This window comes from Macaca mulatta, chromosome 14 (assembly GCF_049350105.2).
Source record: "Macaca mulatta isolate MMU2019108-1 chromosome 14, T2T-MMU8v2.0, whole genome shotgun sequence".
NCBI classification, from domain to species: domain Eukaryota; kingdom Metazoa; phylum Chordata; class Mammalia; order Primates; family Cercopithecidae; genus Macaca; species Macaca mulatta.
The window spans coordinates 104,177,275-104,195,671 of NC_133419.1; the positions used below are offsets into that span (position 1 = coordinate 104,177,275).

An 18,397-nucleotide genomic window follows, 5' to 3' on the forward strand; every position below is an offset into this window, starting at 1 on the left:
TGTCCTTGGCAAAAGGATAAGGATGGACAGCTAGGATGTGACCAAGTCCCATTTTAATTTATATATTTTTGAAGTTTAAAAAAACCTATTTAATGAACTATATGGACAAAAAGTACTTAAAAGATTGTGGCTCAATGAAATTTCCACAAACTGAATTCCCCCACGTGGCCAGCACCTTAATCAAGAAACAGAACATTATAAGTGCCACTGAATCTACTCATGTAATGTTGCCTTTCAGCCTCTACCATCCCCCAACTTTACCCTCCCCTGTTCCTGAGGTAGACACCAGACACTTAACTATATAGATTAGTTATGCCTGTTTTTGTAAAACTGGAAACATACAGCATGTATGTTCTAGTGTTTGGGTTCCTGTAGTTAACATTCTATTTGATAGATTCAGCTATATGTTTGCATTTAGTTGTAGTCCATTTATTCTCAATGCTATACAGTATGCCTTTGTGTAATTATATGTATATCTGTTGATGGACATGTTGGTAGTTTTGAGTTTGGGATGATTATGGGTAATGCTGCTATACCTTTAGGTGAATATATAGATGTATTTCTGTTGAGTATATATGTAGGAATAAAATTGCTAGGCCATAGGGTATGCATTTGTTCACCATTACTAGTTGATGCCAAATAGTATTCCAAGAGAATTTAATTCTACATCAGAAAAGTACACATAAATGTAGAATTCAATAAATTTCCCATAAATTGAACCTATGTAACTTGCACACCCCCCCAAAAAAAAATTAAAACAGCTTTATCAGTATTTTAGAGGTGCCTTTCTTCTACTCCTTTCTACATACGACTCAACATTCCCCACCTCATACATGGGTAACTACTTTCCTGACCCCCGTGAACTGTTGTTTTTAACATTTTACACTGATTTTTTTTTTTTTTTTGGAGAATATAGACTAATACTTTTTTCAGCTTGCCTAAAAGCTTGGTAATTTTCCAAAATGCTTTTGAATATTTATTTGACTTTTATAATACCGCTATGAGGCTATTAGTGTTAGTGCCCTTTCACAAAAGAGAAAAAACAGAACTTGAATGATTTATCATTGTGTTTCAAGTTTGTGATAGAATTAATTAATAGCATTCTAAGACATATATAGATAGATATCTTACACCATTATGTTTTAAATAAAAGGCAGATGCTTTAAAATGATATTGAATCTCAGAGTAAAAATTTGTTAAATCTTATGATTACAGAATTTTCTGATATGAAGGAACTTCCACATGTATAGAATTCAATGCTAAAAAAGAGAAAAAGTTCTAAACCTTGGGAACAATTGGTATTGAGAGTAATAGCCATGTGACCTAGAGCAAGTTTCCTAATCTTTAAGCCTGAGTTTCCTGATCTTTAAATTAGGAATAATAGTAGACACTACCTCAGTTTATTTGAATATCCAGAAGTTTAAATTACAAAAGCCACATGAAGCATTTAACATTTAGTACATTTAATATATGGAGTTAAGCTATCAGTAATGGTTGGCTGTTATTATTGCTGTTGTTGTAATTTGAGTTCTATTCATTTTATTTTATCCTGAACAACATAAAATTTGTTTTGAGAAAAATAGGTAGAAGAAAAATAATATTTTCTTATAAAAATTCCATAAAATATTTCACATAATGACTGCTGTTTCTATTTTATAAGTTGAAAGATACACTGTCTGTATTCCTTACTGACTTATCAATGACTGGCTAACTTATCAGTGACTGACTAAATGATAAAGGTATCATTTAGTGAGTATCAGGACAACTAGAAATTCGAGTCCTGTTTTCTTAATCCAGTCTGTCACTGATGGACATTTGGGTTGATTCCAAGTCTTTGCTATTGTGAATAGGGCCGCAATAAACATACGTGTGCATGTGTCTTTATAGCAGCATGATTTATAATCCTTTGGGTATATACCCAGTAATGGGATGGCTGGGTCATATGGTACATCTAGTTCTAGATCCTTGAGGAATCACCATACTGTTTTCCATAATGGTTGAACGAGTTTACAATCCCACCAACAGTGTAAAAGTGTTCCTATTTCTCCACATCCTCTCCAGCACCTGTTGTTTCCTGACTTTTTAATAATCGCCATTCTAACTGGTGTGAGATGGTATCTCATTGTGGTTTTGATTTGCATTTCTCTGATGGCCAGTGATGATGAGCATTTTTTCATGTGTCTGTTGGCTGTATGAATGTCTTCTTTTGAAAAATGTCTGTTCATATCCTTTGCCCACTTTTTGATGGGGTTGTTTGTTTTTTTCTTGTAAATTTGTTTGAGTTCTTTGTAGGTTCTGGATATTAGCCCTTTGTCAGATGAGTAGATTGCAAAAATTTTCTCCCATTCTGTAGGTTGCCTGTTCACTTTGATGGTAGTTTCTTTTGCTGTGCAGAAGCTCTTTAGTTTAATGAGATCCCATTTGTCAATTTTGGCTTTTGCTGCCGTTGCTTTTGGTGTTTTAGACATGAAGTCCTTGCCCATGCCTATGTCCTGAATGGTACTACCTAGGTTTTCTTCTAGGGTTTTTATGGTATTAGGTCTAACATTTAAGTCTCTAATCCATCTTGAATTAATTTTCGTATAAGGAGTAAGGAAAGGATCCAGTTTCAGCTTTCTACTTATGGCTAGCCAATTTTCCCAGCACCTATACACCATGGAATACTATGCAGTCACAAAAAAGGATGAGTTTGTGTCCTTTGTAGGGACATGGATGCAGCTGGAAACCATCATTCTTAGCAAACTATCACAAGAACAGAAAACCAAACACCGCATGTTCTCACTCATAGGTGGGAACTGAACAATGAGATCACTTGGACTCTGGAAGAGGAACATCACACACTGGGGCCTATCACGGGGAAGGGGGAGGGGGGAGGGATTGCACTGGGAGTTATACCTGATGTAAATGACGAGTTGATTGGTGCAGCACACCAACATGGCACAAGTATACATATGTAACAAACCTGCACGTTATGCACATGTACCCAGAACTTAAAGTATAATAATAAAAAATAAAATAAAATAAAATAATTAAAAAAAAATACCTGTATTTTGGGTAATTAATGCCATGTCTTGTTTAAAGCTGTTTTTTATATCCAGATAAGCAGAGGTTAAGTTTTATGTGTGTTTATGTGTGATATGAAAATTGGCTAATAGTTCTTGGCTTGTGAATAATTATGAAATATTTTCAATTATATCTGCCATCAAAAAGGAACTGAGAAACACCTTATTGCATAGAAGAGATGAGACCAGAAAATTATGAGACTTACACTTTTTAAAAAAAAATACATGAAATACTATTTTGTCATTCAAAATAACTACTGAGGGAAGTTGTCCATAATGGTTATTGAATAAAATGATATGTTTAAAAAAAAAAAAAAAGAAATTCGAGTCCTGGTGAAGTCCTTTGTTTAGTCACTGTTGACAATAAGATGTAGGCAGATAACAGCTTTATTCTTCCACTGTGGAGGTCCCCTTATCCTGCAGGAGGCTACCTAAATCACTTATGTTCCAAGGCATATAGATAATCAGTTTTTGTCATATCTCTAAATTTTATAGTAATGAAATAGAACTATGCTAGTAATGCTAACAATAAAGTATATTAGCTAGTTTAAATGTAGTTATGTGTCTCCTATATTTACTGTAGATCTGAGATTTAATTCTTACATTTTAACATTACCACAAAATTGTGATGACAAGGATATTTCTGTTGCAAAATGAAATAATATCTTATAGAAGAAGTTCCTGACCAACATGGTGAAACCCCGTCTCTACTAAAAATACAAAAATTAGCCAGGCATGGTGGCACGCGCCTGTAATCCTAGCTACTCAGGAGGCTGAGGCAGGAGAATCGCTTGAACCCGGGAGGCGGAGGAAGCAGTGAGCTGAGATCGCGTCATTGCACTCCAGCCTGGGTGACAGAGCCGGGACTCCATCTCAAAAAACACCAAAACCAAAAACAAAAAGTTCTATTGTGGCTTTTTAATATTACATTTCTATTAAAATAGAAAGTAGATAGTTGACTATGTAAAATCATGACATTTAGAAGAGTGTAATGTGTGAAGGTGTTTTGTAGAGTTTCCCTGTTAATCAGATTATTTTATAAACTGACAGTTTCATCAAATGTGTAAAATTATGTTTTGGATAGGTCCGCTACAGGAATTTCCAATTTAAGTAACCAGGATTGTGTGGCAGATAATTCAGATAATCTAACTGGATTCAGAGTACCTCATTTCTATTTCAGATCTTTGTATAACTTTCTCATTTTGGTGCCTTAGCCTTCCTATCCCTTAGGAAGATTTCTGCATATGTATAATTGTATAATATTAATACTTCTATCTTTGCTATGAGGATTAAGTGAATGTATACATGTAAAATATTTGGAAGATATTACTTGATTAAAAAATCTCAAATATTTACTACTATTAATATTAATGGTCATTTGAATAAATGATTTAGTTGTATTAAATGTATTTTGCTGTATGTTATAACTCAAGCCGGGAATTTAGTTAATGTTTTAAAAATGAAATTAATAAGTGTTTTTTTAAAATTATAGGTGCCAAAGATATACAATGGGAATTTGTACATGGTTTACTTGAAAATGCTATTTATGGAGGACGTATAGATAACTATTTTGACCTTAGAGTTCTTCAGTCATACCTGAAGCAGTTTTTTAATTCTTCAGTTATTGATGTATTCAACCAAAGGAACAAGAAAAGCATTTTTCCATATTCCGTATCTCTACCACAATCCTGCAGCATTTTGGTAGGTAAAATGAATGATTTTCAATCTATTTCCAGGCAGATGCATGAATCATTTCTTACATTGTTAAATATATGTTACTTCTTTTCTAATGCACAAGTAATTATTCACAGTTTGGATTATTTGTTATGATAATATATGGCTTGATTCTCTCAACTTTAGTAAGGCATCCTAAAACCTTTTGAGTACTTACCGAAAGTTGGGTGGTTGATCATAATAATAGGCTGGTCTGTAGACAGATCTTGAAGGGAGTGGCCAAAGAAAATTCAAAGAAAGTAGGACTGCTGTGAAAAACTGCAGTGGGAGAATATGCACTTCATAGTAGTCATGAGTGTACTCTCATATATTGAAAAATAGGAAAGAAGACAAATACTATTTAGTATGTATCTTCAGTTTCTGGCTTGTACACTTAAAGTTTGTCTAAATATATAAAAGAAATTTACTTTGTTTTTCACAGCAACGTTTTGTGTGTCTATTTCAGCCAACTGTAGCTTTTTGCTTTGAACCGTCACATGAAAGCCTCCTGGAATGCACTCATCTTTTCCAGAAAATAGTAATAAGTATAGCTGAAAGACTTCAATTCTAATTTATTTTGCCACAAACCTATATGTGTATCCGTGTGCAAATAATGCTTTATTAGAGTACTATAATTATACATTTCTTCTTGAATTACAAAGGCACGTATCTATTCAATTATGTAGTTCTCTCAGTTTTGTGCTATTTTCTTTCATCCAAGTATTTTTCAAGAAAAATCCTTCATTTGGCACAAAATTGTCAAAAAACAAAAGTTAAAAAAACTATTAACTATATTACTCTTGACTGTCTTATTACCTTAAGTATCCTGTTTTATTTCTAGTATCTTTAATTTACTCATTCATTCAATAATATGCATTGAACATCTGCTTAGTGATAGTTCTGCTCTAGGCATTGTGGATATAGTAATGCATCTATGGAGTTTACCTTCTAGCAGAAACTTAGAGTGAATGAGTAAATACAGAATATCGCATAATTATTATGCATTTATTTCAGATAGTGTACCCCAACAAGTCTTCCAACTCTATTGTTAGAAGCTTACATTGAAAAATACAATTCATATAGAAATGTATACATCATAAATGCACAATTCCATGAATTTTTATACATAGACCACATGAGTGTAGCCAGTTCTGGGGTCAAGAAACAGAATTTAGCTTCCCAGAAGTTCTCCTTATGTTCCCTTCTAGTTACTACCTCTCCCACAAAGGATACATTATCCTTACTCTAACAGCCTAGTTTTCTTGTTTTTGTGCTGTTTATATAAATTTTGTCACATGGTATATATATATTTTTATGTACAAATAAGGATAAATCAGTCTGAATATATAACTGCCAATTATTAGTCAAAATATCACTGTATAGTTCTAGATAGACGGAAGACTCTAGCCAGTCTAGACAAGAAGATTTCATAGCTATTTTGAAATGAGCAAAGTGTATACCTCTACAAAGAGTAAATATTTTTAAATTTATAGGATGACTTATGAGAATCACTGTTTAGCTTTCTAATTGAGTTAGATGAAAGACATTGAATGTTTCCCAGGATAACACATGCACACATATATGCAAACATACACTCATGTACATGTACATATACATTTATACATATATATTGTGATTGAACACCTCAAGGAAGTTTATAAATGCTAAGCTAAAGGATTGGAAGAATTTCAAAGAACAGCATGACTTTCCAAAATGTGACATCTTTACAGGTCCTGGACTTCCTGGAGTCCAACTGTCTCCTTGGAAATACTTCAGGGTCAGCTGCCAAGGATAAGAAAGGATGAGGGGAAGTCAGAGGCCAAGTCTCCCCATGCCTACTTCAGCAAACACAGTTTAGATGCACATGCAGTACTTGCCTTAAAATAACTTCTCTTCATGAAAACAAAACAGTTTCCATGTTTAGGCCGAACTGAATAAGTCTTTTTGTCTGCACTTAGTTTTGATTTAAAGTCATGAGTGAGTAACTGTTGAGATGAGTGCTCAACAAGCCAAGCTTATTCAATGCGTAGGGTAGTTCTCAGGATGAAATGATAGGATTATTAATGCATTTTATCACACCTCACCAGCAAACTGAAGACTAACTGGAATTGCTCTGTTATAAAGTAATTTACAAAGCAGTGCTTGCATACTAGAGTGTGTCTACACGTTTACAAGTTTTCTCTAAGTTAAAAAGAAACAAAAGTAGATTGCTTGAATATTTGTCTTAATTTAACATGAGCAGAACTGCACTCTGGAGATTGGTCTTTGGTAAGTTACAGGAAAAAAATTATATAGCTTTCCTAAAAATATCTAACATAGTAGCTTACATATCGTAGGCATAGTCACTCAAATATGTTTAAGATAATTCAGGGTCCCTTTGTATGTGGGAGTTAGGATAAGAAAATATAATATCAAATAATCAAAGTGTGAAGAAGTATTAATGATAATACTTTCCATAGATAACTGAGTTAATATGCAAAGTGAGATTTATCTAGAAAATAAAAATACAAATAATAATTTAACATTTCAAAGTATTCTTTCTTATTTCAGTGATTGCAAGTTCAATTTTTATTTTTAAAAAGTAACTGTTTTTCACTTTTTTATATTTAGGACTATCGTGCTGTCATTGAGAAACTTCCAGAGGACGACAAACCTAGTTTCTTTGGTCTGCCTGCCAATATTGCTCGCTCATCTCAGCGCATGATCAGTTCTCAGGTAACCTAAAAAGAAGATCTATCTTCAAGAAAAGTTGCTAGTGAGCCTGAAGGAGACAAAATTAAATTTGATTTAGTACCGTAGACCCCACAAGCTTTATTGAAACATTTTATTGTATTTTCACAACACATTCCAGTTTTACTTTAAATATACTTTTAAAAATATTCAATTTTCTGATTTTTTTTTTAACTTTTATTTTAGATTCAGGGGGAAATGTGCAGATTTGTTACATGGATAGATTGTGTGTCATAAGGGTTTGGTGTACAGATTATTTCATCATGTAGGTAATAAGCATAGTGCCCAATAGGTAATTTTTCGATCCTCCCTCTCCTCTCACCCTCCACCCTCAAGTAGACCCTGGTGTCTGTTGTTCCCTTCTTTGTATCCACGTATACTCAGTGTTTAGATCTCACTCATAAGTGAGAACATGTGGTATTTGGTTATCTGTTCCTGCATTAGCTTGCTTATGAAAATGATCTCCAGCTCCATCCATCCTTGCTGTGAAGGACATGGTCTTGCTCCAGCTCCTTCACTTCCTTGCTGCAAAGGACATGGTCTTGTTCTTTTCTTATGTTGCATAGTATTCCATGTTGTCTGTGTATCCCATTTTCTTTATTCAGTCTACCATTGATGGCCATTTAGGTTGACTCCATATCTTTGCTATTGTGAGTAGTGCTGCAGTGAACATTCACATTCCTATGTCTTTATGGTAGAACCATTTATATTCCTTTGAGTATATACCCAATAATGGGATTGCTGGGTCAAATGGTAGTTCTGTTTTAAGTTCTTTGAGAAATCGGCAAACTATTTTCCACAGTGTTTGAACTAATTTGCATTCCCATCAGTGGTGTATAAGCATTCCCTTTTCTCTGCAACCGTGACAGCACCTGTTATTTTTTGACTTTTTAATAATAGCCAATCTGATGGGTATGAGGTGGTATCTCATTGTGGTTTTGATTTGCATTTTTCTAATGATCACAATGTCAAACATTTTTTCATATGTTTGCTGACCACATGTATGTCTTCTTTTGTGAAGCGTCTCTTCATGGTTGTTTTGCCCACTTTTTAATGGGCTTGTTTTTTGTTTGTTAATTTCTTTAAGTTCCTTATAGATTCTGGACATTGGATCTTTGTTGAGTACATAGTTTGCAAACATTTTCTCCTATTCTGTAGGTTGTCTGTTTACGCTGTTGATAGTCTATTTTGCTGTGCAGAAGCTCTTTAGTTAGGTCTCATTTGACAATTTTTGTTTGGGTTGCAATTGCTGTTGGCATCTTTGTCATGAAATTTTTGCCAGGGCCAATGTTCAGAATTGTATTTCCTAGGTTGTCTCCCAGGGTTTTTATAGTTTTGGCTTTTACATTTAAGTCTTTAATCCATCTTGAGTTGATTTTTGTATATGGTGAAAGGAATGGGTCCAGTTTCCATCTTCTGCACATTGCTAGGTAGTTAACCCAGCACCATTTATTGAATAGGAAGTTCTTTCCCCACTGCTTGTTTTGTTGACTTGTTAAAGATCGTCAGATTGTTGTAGGTGTGTAGATTTATTTCTGGGCTGTCTATTCTGTTCTATTGGTCTATGTGTCTGTTTCTGTAGTTCTCTTTGTGGAGATCTTTCACCTGCATACTACTGTTAATACTTCTGAATTATATTATGAAATTCTCATAGTGAATTTTTCCATTCCAGAAGTTCAGTTTGGTTCTTCCTTAAAATGCCTGTTTCATTTTTCAGCTCTTGGATTGATTTACTGGATACTTTAGATTCCTTGGATTGGATTTCAACTTTCTCCTGAATTTTGTTGAGCTTTTTTGCCACATTATGCATTCTTTGTCATTTCAGACATTTCAATCTGATTAGGGACCATTGCTGGTGGGCGGGGGATGGGTATATAGTGGGCTTCTTTGAAGGTAAGGGGACACTGGGTTTTTGAATTGCCAGAGTTTTTTCTGATTCTCATCTGGTGGGGCTGGTGTTCCTTTAACTCTGATGCAAGTTGGGTGCACCCAGCTGGGTTTGGTTTTGGATGCTTTCAAAGGGCCAAGGCTCTGTACAATGTCTTTATTTGTGGGTGAATTCTTGCACCTGATTTTCGGCATCTATTAGCAGAATAATGTTTAGTGTTATAGTTTGGGCTGCAGTCCAATAGACGGCACTTAGGAGTAGTGGCTGGTAGGTAGGCTCTTAGCCCTGTGGTTTTTTTTGTATTTCCTTGATTTCGCAGGCATGTTCTTGGGGGTGAGGGGAGGGGCGGGGAATAAAACCCTCTCACCAGGGCCCCCTCCTTGGCTTTGAGTGAGCCTCCTGTGATCATTGGCGCCTTGCCTAAGTTTCTTTTGCTACGTGTTCGGGGTGATGGGGCTCCGTCTGACAGGCTGCAGCCGGGAGATAGGCTGGCCATATGCTTTCTGGACCAGCCCTGTGGAGGGAGGTACGAACCGCTTCTGTGCTGGCCCACAAACCTGCACGTCCCACCCCTCTCAGTGATCTGAGGGTGGGCGCTTCTCCCCAGCTCCAGTGCTGGCCGCAGATCTGGGCTTAGTACTCCTGAGCTGCATACGCATTCCAGGGACACTGGAGCAGCCCTTGGCTTGGGGTCAGTCTCTGCCTGCGCTTGGGGATCAGAAGTGCCCGTAGGTTACTTGGAAAATACTCAGATAGTGCAGAACACCCAGGCAGGGCTGTGGAGGCTGCATTGTACACACGATCCTGCGGGGTGGCTATGGAGGGGCTTGGGGGTGGGAGGGCCTGCAGAACAGATGTGCCCTAATCCTGTGGGGGAAGCCAGCCCTGCTGTCTCTTGGCCGGGCAGTCAGATGATGCTAGAGCCTCTCAGAGGGTGATGGGGGACCCCTGGGGAAGTGGGCACTTATGACCTTACTCTACTGCAGTGCAGCTGTCCTGCACACAAAAGCTCCTGAGCTCCACACCAGCTGAAGCACTGTTTCTGCCTAGTCTCCAGGCAGATCCTCCAGCAGCGCATACATCTCTGGGGGATGTGGAGTCCCCTGTAGCTAGGATCCCATGGGTCCAAGGTGAGGGTGAGATGTCCCTCAGTCTCCTCACTCATCACTTCCTCAGGAGTTGCTTGGGGCCGGGAACAGCCCTGAGCATTATGTTAAGGCACAAAGGGTTCCAGCTTCCTCCCTCTTCACCCTGGGCATCAGCGTCAACTTCTCCATCTACTCTTGGTAGTGTTTTCTTTCCAAAGATCTGCCCAAATTTTGTTGGATTACTTGATAATTTGGCATCTGTCAGTGGGAATGGTTCTTCCTGGCTGCATCTAGTCAGCCATCATGTCCAGCTCTCTCTATTTTAATGTTTAAACTCAAGTTCTATCCAAATACATACGTTCGTGTGTGTATAATACATATAGTTGAATACTCAGATAAAATTTTACAATACTTAAGCAAATAAGGTTAATATAATTAAAGGTTATTAAAAGAATAAAAGGTTATTTCATAGACTCCAATAAAGTATTTGCTTTGGGAACCTTATCAATAGAAGTTCAAGAGCCTTCTCTTGAAAGTTCTATTATTAACAGAACATGGCTTCTGCAACTGCTAGTCTCAGTGTCATTCAGGTTCTGGGGAACCTGATTTAGCATAGTTTGGATCAATTATCTAATGAAGGTGATAGGGTAACATAGAGCAGATACAGCCTTACAGACTCAAAGATACAGGAGAAGAAATGCAGAATGTTCAGCATCTTCATCTTACCAGGAGGCCAAGCAGCTACCTATATACAGAACTTATTTTGCTCCTGGGCCGTTAACAAGAGCCAAGGGTGTGCGGGTCATCTTGGTACTTAGAAGCTGTAGCCTTAGTTTCCCACCAATCTTCTATTTCATGTTAGCTACAAAAGTCTGGTACTTGTATACCAACACACAGCTCCCCAGGATAAGTGGAGTCCCAAGGAACAGGGGTTTCATGACAAACTAGGCAGATAAAACGTTCCACGCTTATCTTAACGATGTAATTTCTAAGGAAATAGTGCTATGAGAAGATAGACTCCAATGTTATTTCCCCAGACTGTCCTGATTCAACCCGCACTTCATTTTACTTTTTCTCACTCAAATATACCAAAAAATTATCCCAACTTTGTCATAATATGATCTAATTTCTACTAGTTTGTCTTGCCTTAGTATTCCAATTTTTATCAATACTTTTGGGATGAAATGAAGATAACATTCTTCCTAAGATTTTTTGGTAACATATATTTTCTTATTTGTATTTAACTGTTAGTCTGTTTCACTACTTATTTACTTGAATACTTATTTTTTAATTACCATTTTTTACTAAAAGGGTTTCACAGTGTCTCAATTATTGTAACGTTTTATTTTTCAAATTATAAAGGTGTATATGCAACTGAACTAATAAAATTTATATATTTAGAGATTTTGTTCATTCCAAGCCACGTTTAAAATGCCCTTATTTGAAAGTAAATATTCAGATACTACAAAGTTTGATTCAACACCAAGCCTGTCAATGTACTTGACAAGAAGTAGATTAGAAAACATTATTTATCATGCACCCATTCAGGGATATAAGAACAGATATTGCATCAGGTATTTGATGATTTGGGCTTTTAAGGACAGGCTAATGCCAAAGTTGTATAGCCAATTTTGTACAAATATGAAGGCCGAAAATGAGTACATACATTCAAGGCAGTGACCACAAGTTGTGTCTATCTACTGCAAATTGTTGATGATACTTATGTACAGATGCTGTGTGTCAGTAGTTAGGAGCTTTTTTTCTTTTTGTAACCTGCTGCAGTATACACACCACATGGCGTTCTCAACCACGTCAGCTAATACAGTCTTTTCCTCAACTTCTTCACTGTTACAATTACTCTAGGGATGTTACATTAACCAAAATGTGAAAGTCGAAAGCAAGAGACTTTGGGTTTTGTTTTTGATGGTGAGGAGGGGGAGAGATAAATTTGATATATTAATTTGAATTGCCCATGCAATAACATTTATTTGAGTTGCCATAAAATATCTATTTGGAAATGTCTAGTAGGAACATAAATAAATGTAGGGAGGCTTCAGATGTAGATATGATAAAAAAGATTTGACAAGAAAGCAGTACATCTGTGAGAGAGGAAGCTGTGGGAATTAGAGATTGATTGCTAGGGAGGATGAAGCAGAAAAGAAAGATGCCTGAAGGTAGAATCCTGGGAAATATCTGTAATTAACACATATTTGGAGATGGGAAGATCTTTGAAAGAATTTTAGCAAGAGTGATCTGCATTCAGAAAACAAGACAAGCAGAAGAGCTTTAAAAGACAGTCTTCAGGTGATGGAAGGGGGTGATGCTGGTTGTTCAGGGAGTGGAAGAGGAAGGCTAAGTTATAAAGAATTGGGCATTATTCAGTATTTCAAAATCTTTTCTAGAATCATCTCTGTAGAATGTTGGAGGATAGAAATCTAATTGCAATAGTTTGGGAGGGAAAGTGGGTGAAAAAGTGATGCCAATGAATATAGGTGATTAATTTAGGAAGTTTGGCACTGACCAGATCTATGTCTCTACCAATAAAAGTTAAAGGCAAAATGTAGGTAATCTAATGTGAATACAAGATTCAGGGAGAAATTGTTACTATTGATGTTGGAAGAAACTGAAGCATGTTTTTTCTGTACTCTCTTACAGGATTCTGAGTTATTCAAGGGTAGAACGTGTATTTTTCTTTTTCTTTTTGTTTTCTTTTTTTGTTGGGGGTTGGTGTGCCAGTACCTGTTTATGGATTGTACCCTTAGTATCCTTAGTACTTCCTATTAATGAATATTGCTTTTGTTTTAAAGATATATTTTCCATTTAAAGCAACTATAAATATCATTTGAGTTGATTCAAAAAATTGTTAAATATTTTTGCTATTAGCATTTTTGTCTATAGGCATTTCAAGATTTCTTTATATATTTTCTAGAATTACTCTTGCCACTGCTTTTGCTTAAATTCTTCATTCGATACCCAGTCCAAAGCTTATCCTCTCCTGAGGTATTTGTATTGATCCTCTGGTATTTTTTACTTTTATTTATCTCAACTATCCAACATTATTTGCCTGTAATATAATATTAGAATAGGTTTTGGAATGTAAAGGTGAATAAAAATAGTCCCTGTTTTGAAGGAATTCAGTTTAGTGGGGAGAGAAATGTGTAGAAAAAGTCCCACTGCCACATAAGTGGTAAAATAGAAACGTGTTCTACTAAGTATGCATCTTGTGAATTTATATCTGAATAAATATATGTACTTTTCATTTCATTGCTGAAGAAAAACTTTTTGCATGAATTAGATCATTTGTATTATGTTTGTACAAATTTCTGCAATCAAGACAGTTTGAGTAAATGAGAAACACTTTAAAATTAAGCTAAATTAAGTTCTTCTGAAGAAATCTTTAAAGCAGAAATTATACTTCTCTTTTAACTTCAGACTTAGCAATGTTTGAAATTTTGCTTCTTTTAAATTAAAAAAGTAATTGTAGTTTATACAGCTTTTTGTTTGGTTAAAACATACTTTTGTTTCAGAAAATGAAAACTAAACAATAAATTTTTAAATAACTAAAGCTCTAACCTATTATGATTAATATATATCTTTACCCAGATAGGACAATATTTTCTATGTGTTATGTATATTAACTTTTGTCTCCCCAGATAAATGAAACAGTTAAAATAGCACTTAGCAAATAGTAGGTCCCTTTATGACAATGCTATTCTCTTCATCTCCTTCATGTCCCTCCTCCTCTTGTACCAAAACTGGCCAGTCACAGTACTTTTATCTCTCGAATTAAGCAGCATATGGCACCAGCAGACTCAGACACTGAGACAAAAATGATACTTCTTTCACTGGATTTCATACATTGGAATGTTAGTAGTCTTTACTTGCTGGTGATCATACTTGGAGTGAAAGAAGGAAGGCTGTTGTAGTCAATAATAAGTAAACCTCAATGATGTAGAGAGCTTGAAAGAGCATTGTTTCTATTCTTTCAACAATAGAAGCCAGACAAACTGCAAATTTATAACTTTCTTTGAACCTCTCAGAGATGAAATTGCAGGGCAAAAACTCTATGAAATCTAAGGAGATGCTGCAGTTGCCTAAAAAAAGTGACACAACACAAACATTTGCTTACCTGGGGCATATGCACCCAGGCACTGTTAAGAATTCAGCTAGAATAGTTAATAAATTGGTCAAGGCCAAGTGTAGGCTGTTAGTATATGAGGGCAACTGATATAGGTGTTCTTACCCCCTTACAGGCTTTTTCTCCATGGCCTCTTACCTGATGAGAGTATTCAGGAGTTTTGTGTGTGTGTGTGACAGAAACCTGAGGGAGAGATACACAGCTATTTTGTGGGGAGGGGTCCATAAAACTCTGCTCCTACCCTAAATAAAAGGAATCTGTAGACCCCCATTTTATATAAAAGGTATCTTCAGAGGAGTTTGAAACCTGTACTGCAAAAATCACCCTCAAATCCAGCCCAACTCCTCATTTAACACAAATCCCTAAAAGCCTATCAGAAAGAAAGTTACATGCATTTGTAAGCTTTAAAAGTTCCTTAGTCTTGACTGCTCTAGACAAAATTTCAGCTTCCAAGAAAACATTACAGAGTATATGAAAATGCAAGAAAAGGTACCACTTCAAGAGACAGAACAATCCAGAGAACCAGAAAAAGATAAGACACAGATGTTGGAACTACCTAACAGAAAATTTAAAATAATTACAATTTTTATGTTAAAAGTTCTGATGAGGCCAGGTGCAGTGACTCATGCCTGTAATCCCAACACTCTGGGGGGCCAAGGCGGGCAGATTGCGAGGTCAGGACATCGAGACCATCCTGGCTAACACGGTGAAACCCCGCCTCTACTAAAAATACAAAAAATTAGCCAGGTGTGGTATCATGTGCCTGTAGTCACAGCTACTCGGGAAGGTGAGGCAGGAGAATTGCTTGAACCTGGGAGGCAGAGGTTACAGTGAGCCAAGATCGCGCCACTGCACTCCAGCCTGAGTCACAGAGCGAGACTCTGTCTCAAAAAAAAAAAAAAAAAAGGTTCGATGAAAAAGCATGATATGCAAGATTAGATGTTTAATTTTAGTAGAGATATGGAAACTATAAGAACGAATAAAATGAAAGTGCTAGAAATAAAAAGCACAGTAACAGAGATGCAGACTGTCTTCAACAAGTTTATAGGCTTGATATAGCCAAAGAAAGAATCAGTGAAATTGAAGATAGAGCAATAGAAGTTGCCCAAACTGAAACATAAGGAGAAAAAAATGGAAAAAAAAAAAATAGAACAAAGCATCCATGAATTGTGAGACAAAATCAAACAATCTAACCATTGTGTAATTAGTATTCACAAATCCACAAAGTTTAAAGGACGCCACGCTGGATAAATTTCCACCACCTCACCCTCTCTTAAAAAACAAACAAACATAGGCATAAAATACTAAAACTGAGAAAGACTGAAATACTGAAGCTAGCAGCAGGGTAGAGAAAGTGTTGTGGGGGAAACACATACCACATACAAAGAAACAAATACTAGAGCAGCCTTTTCCTCAGAAGCCATTCAAGTCAGAAGATAATGGAATCGTGGTAACTTTAAATTGCTCAATGAAAAAACTGGAAACCACAAATTCTAACTCAGCAAAATATCTTTCAAAATGAAATAAAGTCTTTCTTGGCTGGGCATGGTGGCTTACGCCTGTAATCCCAGCACTTTGGGAGGGCAAGGTGGGCAGATCACTTGATGTCAGGAGTTTGAGACCACCCTGGCCAACATGGTGAAACACCATCTCTACCAAAAATATAAAAAATTAGCTGGGTGTGGTGGCGTGCACCTGTAATCACAGCTACTCAGGAGGCTGTGGCAGGAGAATCGCTTGAACCCAGTAGGCAGACGTTGCAGTGAGCCGAGATCATGCTACTACACTCCAGCCTGGGCGACAGAGCGAGACTCCAACTCAAAAAAAAAAAAAAAAAAAAAAACTTTCTTAAATAAAACAATTTATTGCCAGCAAACTTACTCTATAAGATTGTTACAGGAAGTTCTTCAAACAGAAGAGCTATGTTTCCAGGCAGAATATAAATATAATTACATATTAACACACATTTGAATGTTTACAAGTCAAATAACTTTGGTTATAATTTAATACATAGCAACTATAAAAGTATTTCCATATTTTTGAATTCAAAGTCGAATTGTTATAAAATTGTGTGTGTAAAAAATGTAGAATTATTATAAGGTTTATGTGGGTTTTTTTTGTTTTTTTTGTTTTTGAGATGGAGTCTCACTGTCACCCAGGCTGGAGTGCAGTGGCGCGATCTCGGCTCACTGCAAGCTCTGCCTGCCGGGTTCACGCCATTCTCCTGCCTCAGCCTTCCGAATAGCTGGGACTGCAGGTGCCTGCCACTTCGCCAGGCTAACTTTTTGTATTTTTAGTAGAGACGGGGTTTCACCTTGTTAGCCAGGATGGTCTCAATCTCCTGATCTTGTGATCTGCCTGCCTCAGCCTCCTTATGTGTTTTTAAAAAGGAGGCTTCTGAAAACCTTGATGTGTCATTGAAACTCAGTTCTACTATACTGGCCTCCCAACAGGAAAGCCTATATTATTCATGGGAGGGAGTGAATGCGTGGTTGTGGATATGGGTACACGCGACTATTTTTTAATGGGATGTGTATTTGGTGGATTTTACCAATAAGTTGTTTCTAAGGATACATTTTAATTCTAATGTATCTTATCTGTCAAAAATCCACTACATAGAAGAAAGTTAATAGAAAATTTCATCATCATCATCATTTAAAGACCATAGAAAATTAACTTTAATGTAGAAATTTCTTTTTCTTTTTTAGTGGAAATTAGATTTTGAAAACATCTATAAGTTCAACTCTAGGAGGTTTCTTTTATTCAGTAATATCATGGTTTTATTTAACTGTTTTATCTTTTTCTTTTAAATTCTTATTTTTCCTTTAGATGTTTGCATTTGTTAATAACAATTCAGTGATGGCACATTCTCTAGGCTAAGAACAGTTGCAGCATGTTGCCTAGAAAGAAATGGTGTAAAATTTGTTATTTTTGAACAGAAGTCAGAAAAATATGAGCCAACTTTACCTTTGAAAATATCCTAATTTAATGATTTGAATGAAATCGAGATACAATAAAATCTTAATTTAAAATTTTTCCATCTCTGTTAATTCCTGAGGCAAACACAGTAATCTATTCTAGTCTCTTCACCAGGTAGCTATGTAGCTAGTAAAACATTGAGGATTCTACTGGTAAAGAAAAAAAGCAAGCAAGGATAGTGGGGTAAATTTGGTATTTCTGGCACAGGTAGGGTAGAAGAGAATTTGGCTACAAGGAATATCTATTTTAAATGCATTATAAATTGTAAATTGGATAAATCAGTTTGTAAATTTAAATATCAAATGTAAAATTTGGTTTTCATTCTAACAATTCCATGTAATGAAGTTTTTTTTTTCAATTACAAAAACCATTTTTAGTTACCAAAAAGTTTTAGTTGGCATTTTATTACTTTTTAAAATAAATTCAAAGTTTAGTATCAGTATCTAATATGTAATATCAATATAAATAGCCTATAAATACTTGTCTTAAATTTGAAGATTTTGATATACTCCAGCAATTGAAGACATTAAGTACCCAAGAAATGTCCATTTAAATTTGAAAATGTTCTGGTAAGCAAATTTCTTAAATAATTAAGGTAGAGAGGATTTTTGTTTCATGGTAGAATTGGCTGCTTGTAGAACAAAGACCGCAGTAGACTACTACAGTATGATCGTTTTGCAGAATATAAAGATTGCTGTGGAATAATCTTTCCACATGCTGCAGAGAGAAGGGTATTTTCTAGTAATCTTCTCTGCAACTTTCAGCTGTAAAATGAACCTTGTTAAACAAACAGACACCA

General features: G+C 35.8%; 1 protein-coding gene across 3 annotated transcripts in view; it reads left to right on the forward strand.

Moving 5' to 3' along the window:
* Nucleotides 1-18,397, forward strand: part of DYNC2H1 (dynein cytoplasmic 2 heavy chain 1) — a 353,142-nt gene that overhangs the window by 204,522 nt on the left and 130,223 nt on the right. For all 3 annotated transcript variants that reach the window (XR_013404270.1, XM_015115562.3, XM_015115564.3), the window contains 2 exons: nt 4,555-4,763; nt 7,386-7,490. Coding sequence is in view for 2 of the 3 variants with exons in the window: in XM_015115562.3 (XP_014971048.2) it covers nt 4,555-4,763; nt 7,386-7,490 (314 nt within the window). In the remaining variant the exon portion in view is untranslated. The remainder of the gene's footprint in view (nt 1-4,554; nt 4,764-7,385; nt 7,491-18,397) is intronic.